Consider the following 14,210-nt stretch of genomic DNA (forward strand, 5'->3'; position numbering starts at 1 on the left):
GTCCCCAGAAGTACTTTGTCAAGTCAAACAGAGCAGCAGCACATCTCTCACATTAGCTACACCAGCTTATTTTTTTTTACACCAAGCCCACTGTTTCCTTCCCTGCCCACACCAAACGCACTCAGAGCCTCCCTCTGTATCTAAAATGCCACAAAGAAAATCTTGGTACCGACAGGCATCAGACAAGCTGCAAACACTCACAATGAATCCAAACTTCAAAGTGTAGGTGGAAAACCACAAATTGGAGCCTGCTGACCTTTCTGTGATTCATAAAGCAGCACAGCAGTGGTTCCCAACAGGCCAAATTCACTGCCCTGGAGCCTGAAGTGGTAACAGCAATTGCCATTTACAGAGTGAGTAACAGGGTGTTTCTAAGGCACACTAAGAATGAATTTCTGTGCCTACTGAGCCTGTTTAGCTAAAGCTCGTCTCTCTCACAGTAGGGACTCCTAAGTTTATTTCAACTCGAGGGGAAAAGGAAGTTCCACCACAGGTACAGGCAACAGGTACCACCGAAACCAGTATGAGTTGGCAGATGGCCGGGGGTGGGAAGGGAAGCAGTGCTGAACTGGCTCCAAGCAGGTTCAAACTGTCACATAACACAAACACGTGAGTCATTTTGCAACCACCACTGTAATTCTATCTAAGACTGCCTCTTGGGAAACAGAGAGACACTTACATTCCAATACAGTCGAATCTAACAGGCTTTGACTGACAAATGTACATTAAATTCTCAGTTGATATTATAAAAAAAGGACTTATGTAAGGAGAGAAGTTGTAAGTGACTGTTTCAAAACGGTTCAAACACACATACTTTGTTGTTTCTGGCACACAGGAAACACTGTTTGTGATGGCACACACAGCGTTCAGCAACAAACAAGATAAACATCCCCAGAATTTACTGATTGCAGCTACAGGACTCACTGTCATATGATGCCATACCCAGTGCCAGAGTGCCCCGAATAAAACAGGGTCAAGTGTACTTCGTAAAATTCACGAGAAGGAACTATGCCGTACTCGGTGCTATCTACGAAACCATCGCGGGTTCATCGGTACAAAAACCACCTTGCCAGCACACACAGCACGGCCAACATCAGCACAATCTACCCCACGCCAGAGTTCAGCCAAGATATCAAGGGCACCAGCGGTGTTTACACAGCATTAAGCCAGAGTCTAATCCTGCCAGCACCGACCCAACAAATGGCCTGTCTTGAGAAAGACTTCGTGTCCCTACAGCAGAAGTTACACCGAGATTGTATCAACCACAGCTTGCTTAAGAAGGGGAGAGGTGAAACAGGTGCCTAAAAAGGCATTAAAAAACACACACGCATTAAAAACAAAAGCACGAGTTAATCGCACAAGCGCTTAAGTCGTAGAATTCGGAAGTTTCAGAGGCGGCAGGCGAGCCGTGGCGGCCGGAGCCACCTTTGTCCCCGTTTCCGATGTGGAAGTGCTGGCCTTGCGCGGGGCCGGGACGGGACGGCGGCCGGGAGCGGGGCCCGGCCGGGCGCCAGCGGTTCCGTTATGCGGGAGGCGCTCCCGGCGGGCTCGGCTCGGCTCGGCTCGGCTCGCCTGGGCTCGGCTCGGCTCGGCTTGCCTGGGCTCGGCTCGGCAAGGTAAGGCAAGGCAAGGCAAGGCAAGGGACGGGACTGACGCGCCGCTCGCAGCCCGAGGTCCCGCTCCCCGTCCCGCCCCGGCACTCACGTCGAGAGCTTCCTGGTCCAGAAGAGCCCGCCGGGCCAGAGCTCCTGCAGCTGCACGGCGCGGGCCAGGTTGCCCTTGATGTGCTCCAGGAAGCGGGCGGCCTCTGCCTCCAGGCGCTCGCCGTAGGGCAGCAGCTTGTTGTAGACGATCTCCTTCTGCGGCGGCCGGGCCATGTCGGCGCTGCCCGGGAGGGCCGGTGACCGCGGCCGCCGCGCCCCGCCCGCCCCGCTCGGCTCCGCGCCGCTCACTTCCGGCGGAAGGCGGGCCCGGGGCGGCTCCGGGCGCTCCGCGGGCGCGGGGCCGGGCCGGGGGCGCGGGGCCGGGGCGGCGCTTCGGGCGGGGACGGGCGGAAAGGCCGCCCGAGCCCGGGGCTGGCGCTGTGCGGCGGTGCGGTTGGGTGGAAAGCCTTTCCGCTAAAGGTGCCGCCGCCGGGACGCGTGCCTGGGAGCGGAAACATCCACCCGCCGGCCGCTGTCGGCGGGAGGGAATCGGGCATGGGTCTCGCTCAGACACACCCGGGGAGAGGTGGGGATGGGGCGGGCGCTGGGCAGTGCCCGTCCCGTCCCTGGAGAGGGGCAGGACAGACGGACACTGAGACGGACACAGCCCGGGCCACAGGCTGGACTCGGTGATCATCTCCGAGGTCTCTGCCAAACTAATTGATTCGGTGGGGCTGTAATTAGCCCCGGAGTTTGATAGCAGCTTGCGCGGCTGCCTAAGAGGCTTATTTGAAATAATAGCGCTAGTCAGGAGCGCGGAGCTCGCCCGCGGGCCGTGGGTGTGGGATAAACTGCTGAGGGATACGTGATAACAGCGCTGATAGCTGTTATCTCCAGCTGTCCTAATATAATTGAATTTCCCCTCAAGAGTTGCATCGTGGCCACACAACAGCTGCAAACTGATTAGATTTAGAGCTACTGACAAGGGCAAATCCTGTTTTCTGATCTTTATGCTCAAACTAGCTCTGCTTAAAATTAAAAAAAAAATATATATGGCTAACTAAATTCTGGAACATGAGAGGGAGAGGAGAAACGCCACAGAAAACCCAAGTATGACAGGCAAAGGCATGATGGCATCTTCCTGAGGAGTGCATCATCTATTTTCTTCACCCTCCTAGACCTGTATTTTTAATACAGGAAGGAATACTTTTAAAGGAAGCACCAGGATTTTGTGTAGTGTCCCATCCTTGTGAAATGCCCTTCCATTCCTAGAAGATTTTGTATCACATGATCTCGTGGATCGCATCTCTCAACTTTTACATGATTACGAAATAGCTGGACTTCACTAAAATTGTTGCCATCTTTCACAGGGACTTTACACTTGTGTTGCCTCATAAACTGCACGAGGCAAAAAAAATTAATAGATGAATCTCTGCCCTTTCTGGCTTGAATTAAAAATGAAAACTTGATCATGGTTGATTTAATGCTTGGTTTAGCATTTTTCTGGTGAAAACAGAAAAAAACAATATGAAATGCATAGTTTTGTCACCAATTCAGTCAAGGATAAATTGCCCCAAACACTGTAATAAAAACCCAATATCTTTAGTTAGTGAAAAGAGTAAGTGAAAATATATGTGCATTGAAATTGAAAAGTCTAAAATTACTTATTTTCTGTCACTTAGAGGCAATTCTTGATAATCACAATGGTGATTTGTTCAGACATTTCCAATGTGGGAAAGTGTTTGTCTCAAATTTGAAGCATGCAGTTTGTTTGGACTTGGAGAGGGAAAAAAATCAAAATTCTAGCCCAATTTTCAGAAATTGAAGTTGGCAGATACATCAGGAGCTTCCCAGCTGCGTTCTGTTGCTTTGTAGCCATGTTATAAAAAATTACTCCTGCCCTTTCTAACCCAAGTTAAAACTGAGCCTTGATTTTTCAGGCATTTTGGAATATTTGGCACGTGAATGAACACCTCTGACCTCAGGGAGCCTGTTCTGTCTGAGCCAACAAGCTGCCTTCTCAGCTGTGGCCTTCCACCAGGACTGAACACACACTTTTTGGGGAAATACATGCCAGGTTACACCATCAGCACCTCTGACAGCCATCCTACTAACTCATCTGATCTCCTCCATTCCTGTTTTCAGAGGCTGAAACAAGAGGAGAGGAGATTCCTGCTCCATTCATAATTACAGTAGTAAGCATACCTGTAGTACTTGCTTTTTGAATGTATTTTCTGCATGTTGATTCATTTACTAATTACCTTTGATAGTTATTAAGAAAACCTAATCCTTTCCTCTCCCTGCTATGCCGCCATTCTGCTCTTTAAAAAGAGATTAAAAAAAAAGAGATACATTTTGCCAAGTGAGTCAAAAATAAATGTGTTGTTCAAGTTTGCAATATGTTTTGGCTGCAGCAGTGTGTGAGAGCACATTTGGTTCCCGAGTCAGATGATGAGGGACGGGGCTTTCATAACACAGGACCCGTCTGTGCCACTTCACATCAACAGCTTCTTCCTCTCCCATTAAGTAGGAGGAATATGAATTGCCAGCAACCCAAATATGGCAGCCACCTGTTGGTTTTGGCATTGCCTCCTGAGAGCTGATGGATCTGAGTGGAGTAGTTGTGAGGAAAACACAATCTTCCCATTCATGAGGAACGTTGAGTGCTGATGGTGGCGTGGGTCACGCTGCGGGTTGTCCACGTGTTCCCTCGTTGGGCCATGCCTGAGGGCAGCCAGGACCAGCACTGGCACTGGGATTTGGGAATCTTGTCACTCAGCCTTGCTTCCTACTGCCTCAGCTCTCCAGGGACTACTTAGCACAGATGTTTTCCTCAGTGACCCATCTGTCCTTTTCCACCCAAGTTAGATGATTTTTGAGTGACAGATTTCCATCCGTTTTTCAGCACCTGAGGACCTTCCAGTACCTGAAGGGAGCCTACAAGAAAAATGGAGAGGGACATTTCACAAGGACCTGGAGTGACAGGACAAGAGGGGATGGCTTCAAACTGAAAGAAAATAGCTTTAGATTAGATATACACAAGAAATTCTTCCTTGTGACTAGGGAAGCTGTGGCTGCACCATCCCTGGAAGTGTTCATGTTCAGGCTGGACAGGGCTTGGAGCAACCTGGGATGGTGGAAGGTGTCCCAACCCATGGCAGGGGGTGGAACTGGATGGGCTTTAAGCTCCTTTCCAACCTAAACCACTCTATGACTTTACAGTTTGGAAAAGAATAGGCAATCCAACAGGAGCTTCATATCACCTGTATCATACCTGTCCTAGTCTATGACCCCCATATCTCACAAAGCACCACCTCAGGAATAAAGAGGAAGAGCTGCTTTCTGATGAGGATCCTCAGACTTTCCCTCAGCCTCGTGTTTCTAAACTGGTCAGTCATCCAAAGCTGGTGCTGAAAGGTGCCAAAGAGGCAACTCAGAAACATCCCTGTTGCATAAACCTCTGTTTTACAGAGAATTTGTCTATTTGGGGGATGAGGGCAAGAGTAATTACAGCATCTGAATGAGGAACTTAAAGTTTCCTGTGTAGTATGGGACAAAAATAGGCTCTTCTAAAGTGTGATTCAGAGGAACTAATTTTAGGTCCCTAAAATAAGGCTGTCTAAATACTCCATGACATGTTTCAAGTTGGATGGGGAGGCGGGTTCAGTGTCACCTACAGCACATACGCTGAATGTTGTTCTTTTTCTGCAATGCCTGTTCGGATCTGCGTGTTCTAATGGAAGTGGAACATTTCTGTTGAGCAGAAATAAGAGCCCCTTGTGAAGAGATTAAAGAGGCCACCTGTATAATTTTTAAAACTCTATTACATAGACAAGCCTGACCAAATAAGTGCAGTATTGTTGTCCTTCACTTTGCATTCCCAGTGGTTCTGTTTATGAGAGTTAAATCCATCCTCAGTTATATCCATTCACAAAATATTTTTTGGCCTCTGCTCTTTTCCAGCTGAACTTAGTGGGTTACTGTGCTTATAGTGGACAGTCTTTGTACAAGAACAGGACCTCGATACTCCTTGGTGAAATAAATTAATTTATAGCAAAAGTGTTTTTTCCTCTTCACTCCCTGGATTTGTTATCTTTTGGTGCCTTATTGCCTAAGATTTGGAAACTGTAATTGCCCCAAATCCACAGCAGAGATTCTGCCTGTGACAGGCTGTTTCCTCTACATGTCTGAAACTCCCAAAGATATCCCTGGAAACTATTATGCCTGCGGGAAGAAAAAGCAATAGACTTGAGCCTCTTTGTAAGAGGTTCTTTCCAAATTACTCACAGCTATTTGAAATAAATAATAATTCCTTGGACATGACAGAAATGCAGCCAACTTTGGGGAAAGAGATATTAGGGTTATTTTTCTGTTGCTCTTGAGCCATTGAAATGGATTTTTCTGTCTCACTCTCTTGCCAAACAGAAACCAGCCCCAGAGGAGCATGTGATGACATTGAACTCACAAAGGTCATTCCTAGGGATTCTGCTGTTCTAGGAAATCAAGGAAACACAGTCCCTTGGCAGCCTGCAGTCACTCACACAGAAACTGCTCATTATGGACTTGGGAGTCTCATGCAGCTGCCCTGTGTTTGCCAGAGAGGATTGTGACACACCTTATCCCAAGTGCCTGGGTGGATGATCATATTTATTGTTTTTAAGTGGCAGATGCATGTGTTGCAGCTTCATCTGCAGCTCTCTGGTTTGTCTATTCCTTGTCAAGGTGAAAAATTGGCAATGTATATTTAAAAAAAAATAAAAAGGTCTGCTTTCCCAACACAGGATAAATCAAATAACACCAGAAATCTTTGCTCAGGTTTTCAGTCTTGTTTCAAGCAGCATTCAGCACAAATAATTCTGTTTATCATGGCCATAGCTCAAGTAGTTGTTCAGGCTTTAATTCTGTGGGTGGATTGTGTGTTCACTGTTTGGACATGTGGATCAGAAAGTACTTAAATATTTATGAATTCTGGAGGAGAAGCAATCTCGCTTAAATATTCCCTTAAGCAACCAATCCTTTCTCTCCTGCTAAAGAATTATCTATCCTTTGCTTCTGGCTGAGTGGTTTTGTGCATGGAATCTGCACGACAGACTTTTTGGCACGTTTCTAAAGCAGCAGCTTCTCTCATGGAGTGTTAGGGAGACACCCAGCAGATTAACAAACCTTTGGGAGGATCACACAGCACAAACTCCGAGCTCTCTGGTGTTCATTTGGTCTAACCTGGCATGTTGTTTATGTCTATGCCTTGGTAATGTGGGGATAATAAATGTAAATATGTCAGGGGCATGATTATGGTAGTGCTGGGTCTACTGACTAACACCAGGATTCAAGGAATTGTAAATTGGTTTATTATTGTCCCAGGTATCCTGTTAAGAAGAGTTCAAGGTGAAACAATGACTGTAAATTAACATTTCCTTACAACCTTGGAAATATAACTGTCAGAAAGGTCATTTAGGATAGAAGAAATGTTCCAATTAAAGAGCACAGGAGGCCTGTAAATTGAGGGATATCCCAGGGAGAGGAAGAAAGTTGCTTTTGCCACGTTTGTGTGTTGTTACCTCGAGGCCAAGCCCAGTGGAAAACTGAGTCTTGCTTAGTACAAAGGCAGCAGCTGCCCTTCTGCTGGGCAGAGCACTGAGAACTGGGGGAAAGAACTCAGGGGCTTTAGAAAATTCAAGTGAGAAACAGAATCTGCCTTGAACAAAAAGAGCAGGAAAAAGACAGCTTGTAATCTGCAGAGAGGGCTCTGCAGGACAATCCGGTGGGCGTTCACTGTGGCTGTGATACCACTATCTACAACCCCCATGTGTTTTCTTTTTCAGTAGCCTTGCAATGGATGGATACAGAACCTGATTCATGCTTTCTTGGCTGTGCCAAATGCCTGCTCAAATCCTGTAGCCATGCTCTGAATTAATCTGCTTCCCCAAAGGCATTGCTGGAAAAATGGTTGTCCTTGGAGATTCCAGCCCCCTTTGCCTGGGAAAGATAGAGCCATCAGCAGCTGGAGTGGTATTAAGCAGGAGGCTCTGAAATTAGAAGAAACTGGGTCAGAATAACTCTGCTTACCCCTAAATATCCCCAGCAAATTAGCACCTCTGAAAAGCAGGGAGTTTTGAGATGGGAAGTCAGGAGCAAAGCGAATTTGGGGCGGTGTCAGGGGTGGGAGAGGTGTTACCAAGTTCAGAGCACCCAGGAGCTGGATGTGCACAGCACCTCTGCATCAGAGCAGAGGAGTGCAGCCAGAGCCAGCCCTGGCAGCCAGGGCCAGCAGCCCAGGGCACCTGACCCGATCCTGCACTGCACAGAGCGAGGGATGGCATCCACCAGCTCTGCAGGGGCTTTCCAGGGGGCAGCTGGTACCATCAGAGTTACTTTGTAGAGCACCTCCTTCAGGTGCCCCCACTGTGGTTTTTTTGAAGTTAGATAACCACTTATCTAGTGGTAGTTTTATCTTCTCACTAGATTCCCAGACTCCATGCCTTTTTCTCTCTGCAAAGCTTTCAGTTTCTTTCAGCTGGCCTCAGTCTTTGCTGCGGAAATGTGCAAGAACATTTTCCTGTGACAAGACTAAAACTCAGAACTAAAGATTAAGAACTGGGCGTGCATACAATCTTACTTCCCCCCTGCACACTCTCCATTTTCTTAGTTCAGACAGACATCCTGAGTCACAAGCTATTTAGTTCTGTTTAATAGTGCTAAATGGGTTTTTCATCCCCTCATTCATCTGCTTTTTAAGCTCATTATGTTCTGGCCTCATGTTCTGCAGCAGTAATTTCTGATTCATGCACAGTGAAAAGTTGTTCCCTTTTGATTGTTGTTAACTTTTTATCTGGGAATTCTTTTAGTGCCCTGAGATTTTCTGTGTGAGAAATAACAAGGCCTCTTCACCATCTATGATTATACAGACCTGTGTGGTCTACAAAAATCATGCTCATTCTTCCTTTTTTATCAGAACCACTGAAGTTTCTGCTAGGTTGGATGGGGAAGCTGCCATTAAGTTTAAACATGGATGGAAAGTTTGGGACTGACAGCATCCCTCATTTCAAATGCAAAAGAGCATCTTTCATCACCCAGGTGCTGACTTTCACCAAATTTGTCACAAGTAAATATCTTCAAATCATAATTTTGATGAGAGCTGGCCACATGTTCAAACTTGGAGAATAAAATCCAGAAGTTATCTAATTCCAAACAGTGAAGCAGTAATCAATTTGGTGAAACTTCCTCTGATGGCACAGGTTGCACTAATACAGGGCAAGATTCTGAAATACTCACTATTTTCTCTTTGCTGTTTTGAGAAGAAATAAAGGTCTAATGCAATTAAGGAGAATGAATCAAATAGTTTCACAGAGCTGCAAAATGTAGTGCTGTCAACCCACCTCCCTGAGAAACCATTCCTTTAGCAACCCACGCTCTTTTGTGTGTTCTTAGATCTCCTGTAGAGCCCTGAATCCTCCCTAAATTTGACAGCATTGTTCTGGCAGCTGTGGGAAGGGTGATGCTTAAAATTTCCTGTGTTTCAATGGGAATAAAAACTTACTGCCTTAAATGACCACATCTCCTCCTCAGCATGTGCAAGAGGAGAAAACATAAGAGTAGAATCTCAATGTTTTCCTCGAATGTTAATGAGTTTGCTGTGAATGGATATTTCATAAAGCAAAGGTTGGATCAATCTGCTTTCCTATCAAAACAATTTAAATGTAGGCGTTATAGTGGGTGGGTTTGTGTTTGGATTTAGTCATCAAGCCAAGCCTGACTTGACCTTTCATACCAGCAGACAACTGACAGACTTAACCCCAAATTCCACCTGATTCCTGTGCTTTGCTACTGAATAGTTTAACTTTATCCATCACATTTTTGTTTGAGATGGGTTTTTCTTCTGCCATAGGACACATCAGTTCATATACTCATGTTTTAATTCCCAACATTTTGTAGTTTAAAAGAACTTTGCAGTGGTGATGCAAGTTTCTAAGGCTGATTTCCTCATAGCCAGTATTTATATTTGCCCAGTGGTTTAGTTTCTTATTGTAATTTCAGATTAAAACTTCACAACTACCAACTAGGAATGATTTACCTGAAAATTCTTTCTTTTTTTTTTTAAATATATAATTTATATTTTTTAAAAATATTCTTTTAAAATATTTTAAAAGCTTAATTTAGACAAAAACACTTTGAACTTTGTTCTCATTTGGTTTCATTGGTGGAGGTTTAGAGGTTTATTGCCCAACTTAAAAAATAAAAGCTCTTTTCAGAGAAACAGTTGATTGGTCTTCATGCCCTACAGAATCAGGCTATGACACAAAAATAAAACAAAAAATAACACGACTTCTAAACAATGCAGTCTAGCCAGAGGAAAATAGCAGGCTCACAATTTTGTATGTGTCACTCGTGTTACTTTGTTACTTTATGTAAGCAGTCCGGGTTTTTGGAGCACGAGGGACAAATTTAGCTCCTGTCCACACAAAGTTCGGCTGCGCTCCTGAAATCCGAGCTGTGTGGGTGTGACTCAAACCCTGCAAGACTCTCCCCTTGCTCAGGGGCTGCTGCACAGGTGGGGGGTTCTTCCCACACGGATCATGTCCCTGGATTTGGATCCTGGAGTATGAATTGATCAGGAGACAAGTGCTGTAGCCAGGTCACCTCCCTGTGCGATGGGCACGCTGGGGATTCAGCTATAAAGTCATTAATCACTCAACCACCAGAATAAAGCTCTCGAAGAATCCCTCTTTGTGCCCCTCTTGCCCTTTAGACTTCCAAATATAACCTGTAGTGCTAAAAGGAAGAAAGTTCCTGATAGCCAGTAAAGAGGAAAAACTGGGAGATTGAGCCCTCCAAAAGGTTTCAGTATATTAAGATATTATGTAAATAAGGACTGCAAAAAAAGACCCTGAAGAAGCTTGTACAGCTTTGAAGAAGAGACAGCAATCCCCTTAATTTTCATTCGGAAATGAGGAGTAAATGCAATTTAGGAAAAGAAAACATTCTATGGGAATGAGGACAAGAGGAAGACTAGTGACAATTTATAATTTTGCCTGAAGAAGAAAACATAAAGGAACAGCAGTGCATTACCTTAAAGGACAGAAAAATAAAATCTGACGTACATTACCATTTACAAAAAATAAGGGAAAAATGCTGGAAAGGTCAAACTAAGCTTACATAGCTTCCAACTTCTTCCCTGATATTCCATGCTCCCTAGGTAACAGCAATAACCTGGCAACAGAAGCAGTATCTTTATTATTTATTTATCCCGAGGCTTTGGTGTCCTTTGGGGAACACTCATCAGAATCATCTGGGGACAGTTTGCAAGTGAATCAGGTCTAGAGTTTGGCTCAGATAAACAGAGCTGCACAGCTAAAGATACATCAAGAAACTTTTATGATTAGAAGTAGCAGGGGAGAGACATGCAATCACAGCAGGTTTGAGGAGGAGCCAGGTTACCTAAAAATGGTGCAGAAAAACAGTGTAGTTACAAGGTGAAGGATGAATCAAGACAGCAAGGTGGGAGGTTCAGTGCCTGATGGGGTATCCATGGGAATGCCAAAGGCAAACGTTTTGGGAGTGGGAAACATCAGGTGTGTGGGGTGGTGTGAGGTGACAGCCACACACAGAGGTAGCAGCAGTAGTGGCCAATGAAAGAACCAGCTGGTTTCCCACCTATTCTGTGCTAGAGATGAACAAACAGCATAAATAAGGAAGCTAAAACTTTGAAGTGACCAATCCAAAAGCTTAATAATTTAGAGATGCTTTAATCAAATTGCTTTTTACTGGAACTGACCAGAGCCAAGGGCACCAACAACTCTGCCCTTCCCAACCAGCCTCGCCTGGGACCCACCCAGGCCCCTCTGCTCTTTGGTGCAGGAGCTCTACTTGAGCTGAGGAGAGCTTTTGCTTTAAATCATGGTGTGTTCAGGTTTTATCTCTGTGTTGTAGCTGTGTCTTCCTGCGTCCAGCCCAGTTTTCTGCCCCTGGAGGGACTCTGCTGCCCAGGTAGTGTGGGGCTGTTGTCACTGACGTGCCAAGGTTGCTCCTTGCAAATCCTTCTTTGTGCAGGTCCCTGGTGTTCAGCTGCAAGAACGTTGCTGTTGGGTTTTGGTGTTTTCCAGTAATAATAATTATACTGTACCCTTTTTCATGCCATGGCTAAAACCCAGTGTGGTTGGAGAGTTTTACTGTGCTTGGAGTGAATACTGGGAAGGTTTTAAAGGCTCTATGCCCAGAGGAGGGGCAGAGGGCCTGGTGGTGAAATGTGTTATTGTTAGTTTTACAACTGGCTGTAGCTTTGGGAAGTGCAGCCAACTGGCTCCCCTTAGGCCAATGCCACCACCCTGGAATAAACAGCTGGAAGTGGGAGGGAAATTCAGAACTCCATGCAGGCTGCCTGCATTTTTTTGGTAGTGTGTGCTAAAATTCTCTTGCTAATTCGTGTTTTAGTAACATTTGGTTTTTAATGTTGATACTTAGGCAGCAAAATATTAACTGTTTCACAGTACCACCTTCAGGAGTTTTCTGCTACTTGTCAGGAAATAAGGAGAAAGTTGGACTTGCCTAAGGAAAGAGGGACAAGATGTTATAACAAATGAAATGTCAAAGACTGTAGTGATAAAAATGTTGCTGCCAGTGCTGGAATCTGCAGGTAGCCAAGTGTCATCAGCACCAGGATAAGCTCTGCTTTCAAGGCTTGTGTGGCTTTGAGTGCAATAAACTCTGCTATAACTCTGCTTTGTTACTGGTCTTGTTCTTCACTGCTGCCAGATGGCAGCAAATTACAAAAGGTTTTCTGTGTTCTGCTCCTCCTTCTGTGGAATCCTCCTCCTTCAAAACAAAATGGTGCTGATTCCACATTAGAAAAATGTATGGTCTCTGTGAAAGGCAAAGATTTGATTTAATGTGCTATATAGGTAAAGCAAATGAAGTTTTGTCCATTATGTGCCTATTCTCTGTCATATTGGAAGCTTTTTGTTTCTATGTGAATGTTTGTGTTCTGTGCTGAATTGAGTGGTTGTTTCTCTAGTTAACTTGTGTGTCTGGGAAAATTGATTTTGTTACTTTTCTAGGACTTTATTTTGAACCTCCCTGTAGTCTTAAGATCCAAACCTGTGAACAACTCAGGCTATGCTGTATTACTGTAGAACACAAGGCACAAGTGCCAAGAAATTGTTTAATAGAGAGAGCAAATGAAATTACTTTCATTTTTATTGTACAGTTGCTGTTAACTTATCTTTATCTGTTAGTGAATGAGAGCAGAGCTCATCTTCTACAGTTGGATAAATGTTGTTTCTAATGTGGAATTTTGCCTGAAAAGTTTTGTTGGTTTAAAGAAAAAAAAAAGTGGGGGGAAAAGTTAAACTTCAAGCAGACATAGAACACACCAGAGAAAAACTTTTGTGGTATGTTGCTGAAGACTCAACCTACTCAATAATAAATTGTTGACTTTTTTTATCTGTAGCATATAGACAAAAAAGAAATGTCATGATGACAGTTTTGGAAAGGTTCTAATGAGAACATAAGCATTACTAGAAAGGTTTCTACTACTAGAAGCTATTCACCCACTGAAGGCTGGGTGAATAGCTTGCATGGAATGAGCTTTTTTCGCTGGGGTCTGCTGCTCCAGCTGAGAGTCTGGCATTTGCCCCAGCACAGAGGGGGAGAGAAATGGGCTGTTCAAACTCTGGGTGAAGATTTTTAAGCCATGTGGAGATCGGAGATGTAAATTCGTCACTCAGCCTCATTCAGGTAGGGGCGCCCAAGACAAATTTGAGGTTTTTTTTCTTATGTTTTAGTTTCCAACTATCCATACTTTCCACCTTATCAGGCAAAATTACCTCACTTCAGCAACGTATGGAACACAATTTGTTTTCAATGATTCCTGTAAATGCCCAGGAAAGACTTAATGCTGCTCGCCTGTGCTGCGGAGGCTGGAGACTCCAGCAGCACCAGTGTTTGTGTCAGCACCAGTCCTGGAGGAGGAGATGGTGCCCTTCGGTAACTGCTCTCTGAACATATTTCTAATCTGAAACAGAGACGGCAATGACCCTTTGTGAGGGTTCTGTAGGAGCCGCCTCTGAGGGGCGTGGGGCCGCGTCCCTCACGGCGGGAGCGCCTTCCCGCCCTCGGGATCATGGAGCGCTCTCCCCTCACAGGAGCAGCGATGTTTCCCCTCACAGGGAGAGCTGTGCCACCCCTCGCCGTCAGGGGCTTCCCCTCAAACGAGGAGCGATGCTTTCCCTTGCAGGGAGAGCTGTGTCACCTCTCACTGTCAGGTGTTTCCCCTCACAGGAAGAGCTGTGCCACCCCTCGCCGTCAGGGGTTTCCCCTCACAGACGGAGCGATGTTTTCCCTCACAGGGACAGCTGTGTCACCCTTCGCTGTCAGGGGTTTCCCCTCACAAGGAGAGAGCTGTGTTAGCCCTCGCTGTCAGGTGTTTCCCCTCACAGACGGAGCGATGTTTTCCCTTACAGGGACAGCTGTGTCACCCCTCACTGTCAGGTGTTTTCCCTCACAGGAGCAGCGATGTTTCCCCTCACAGGGACAGCTGTGTCAGCCCTCGCCGTCAGGGGTTTCCCCTCACAG

At 45.5% G+C, this 14,210-nt stretch overlaps 1 protein-coding gene across 1 annotated transcript in view; it reads right to left on the minus strand.

Moving 5' to 3' along the window:
* PSME4 (proteasome activator subunit 4) overlaps positions 1-1,957 on the minus strand; it is a 43,816-nt gene extending 41,859 nt beyond the window's left edge. The window contains exon 1 of the mRNA XM_064415514.1: positions 1,705-1,957. Coding sequence (XP_064271584.1) covers positions 1,705-1,877 — 173 coding nt within the window. The 5' untranslated portion in view covers positions 1,878-1,957. The remainder of the gene's footprint in view (positions 1-1,704) is intronic.
* Positions 1,958-14,210: the final 12,253 nt, after the last annotated feature.

The sequence above is a fragment of the Passer domesticus genome, chromosome 3 (genome assembly GCF_036417665.1).
Source record: "Passer domesticus isolate bPasDom1 chromosome 3, bPasDom1.hap1, whole genome shotgun sequence".
Taxonomy (NCBI): domain Eukaryota; kingdom Metazoa; phylum Chordata; class Aves; order Passeriformes; family Passeridae; genus Passer; species Passer domesticus.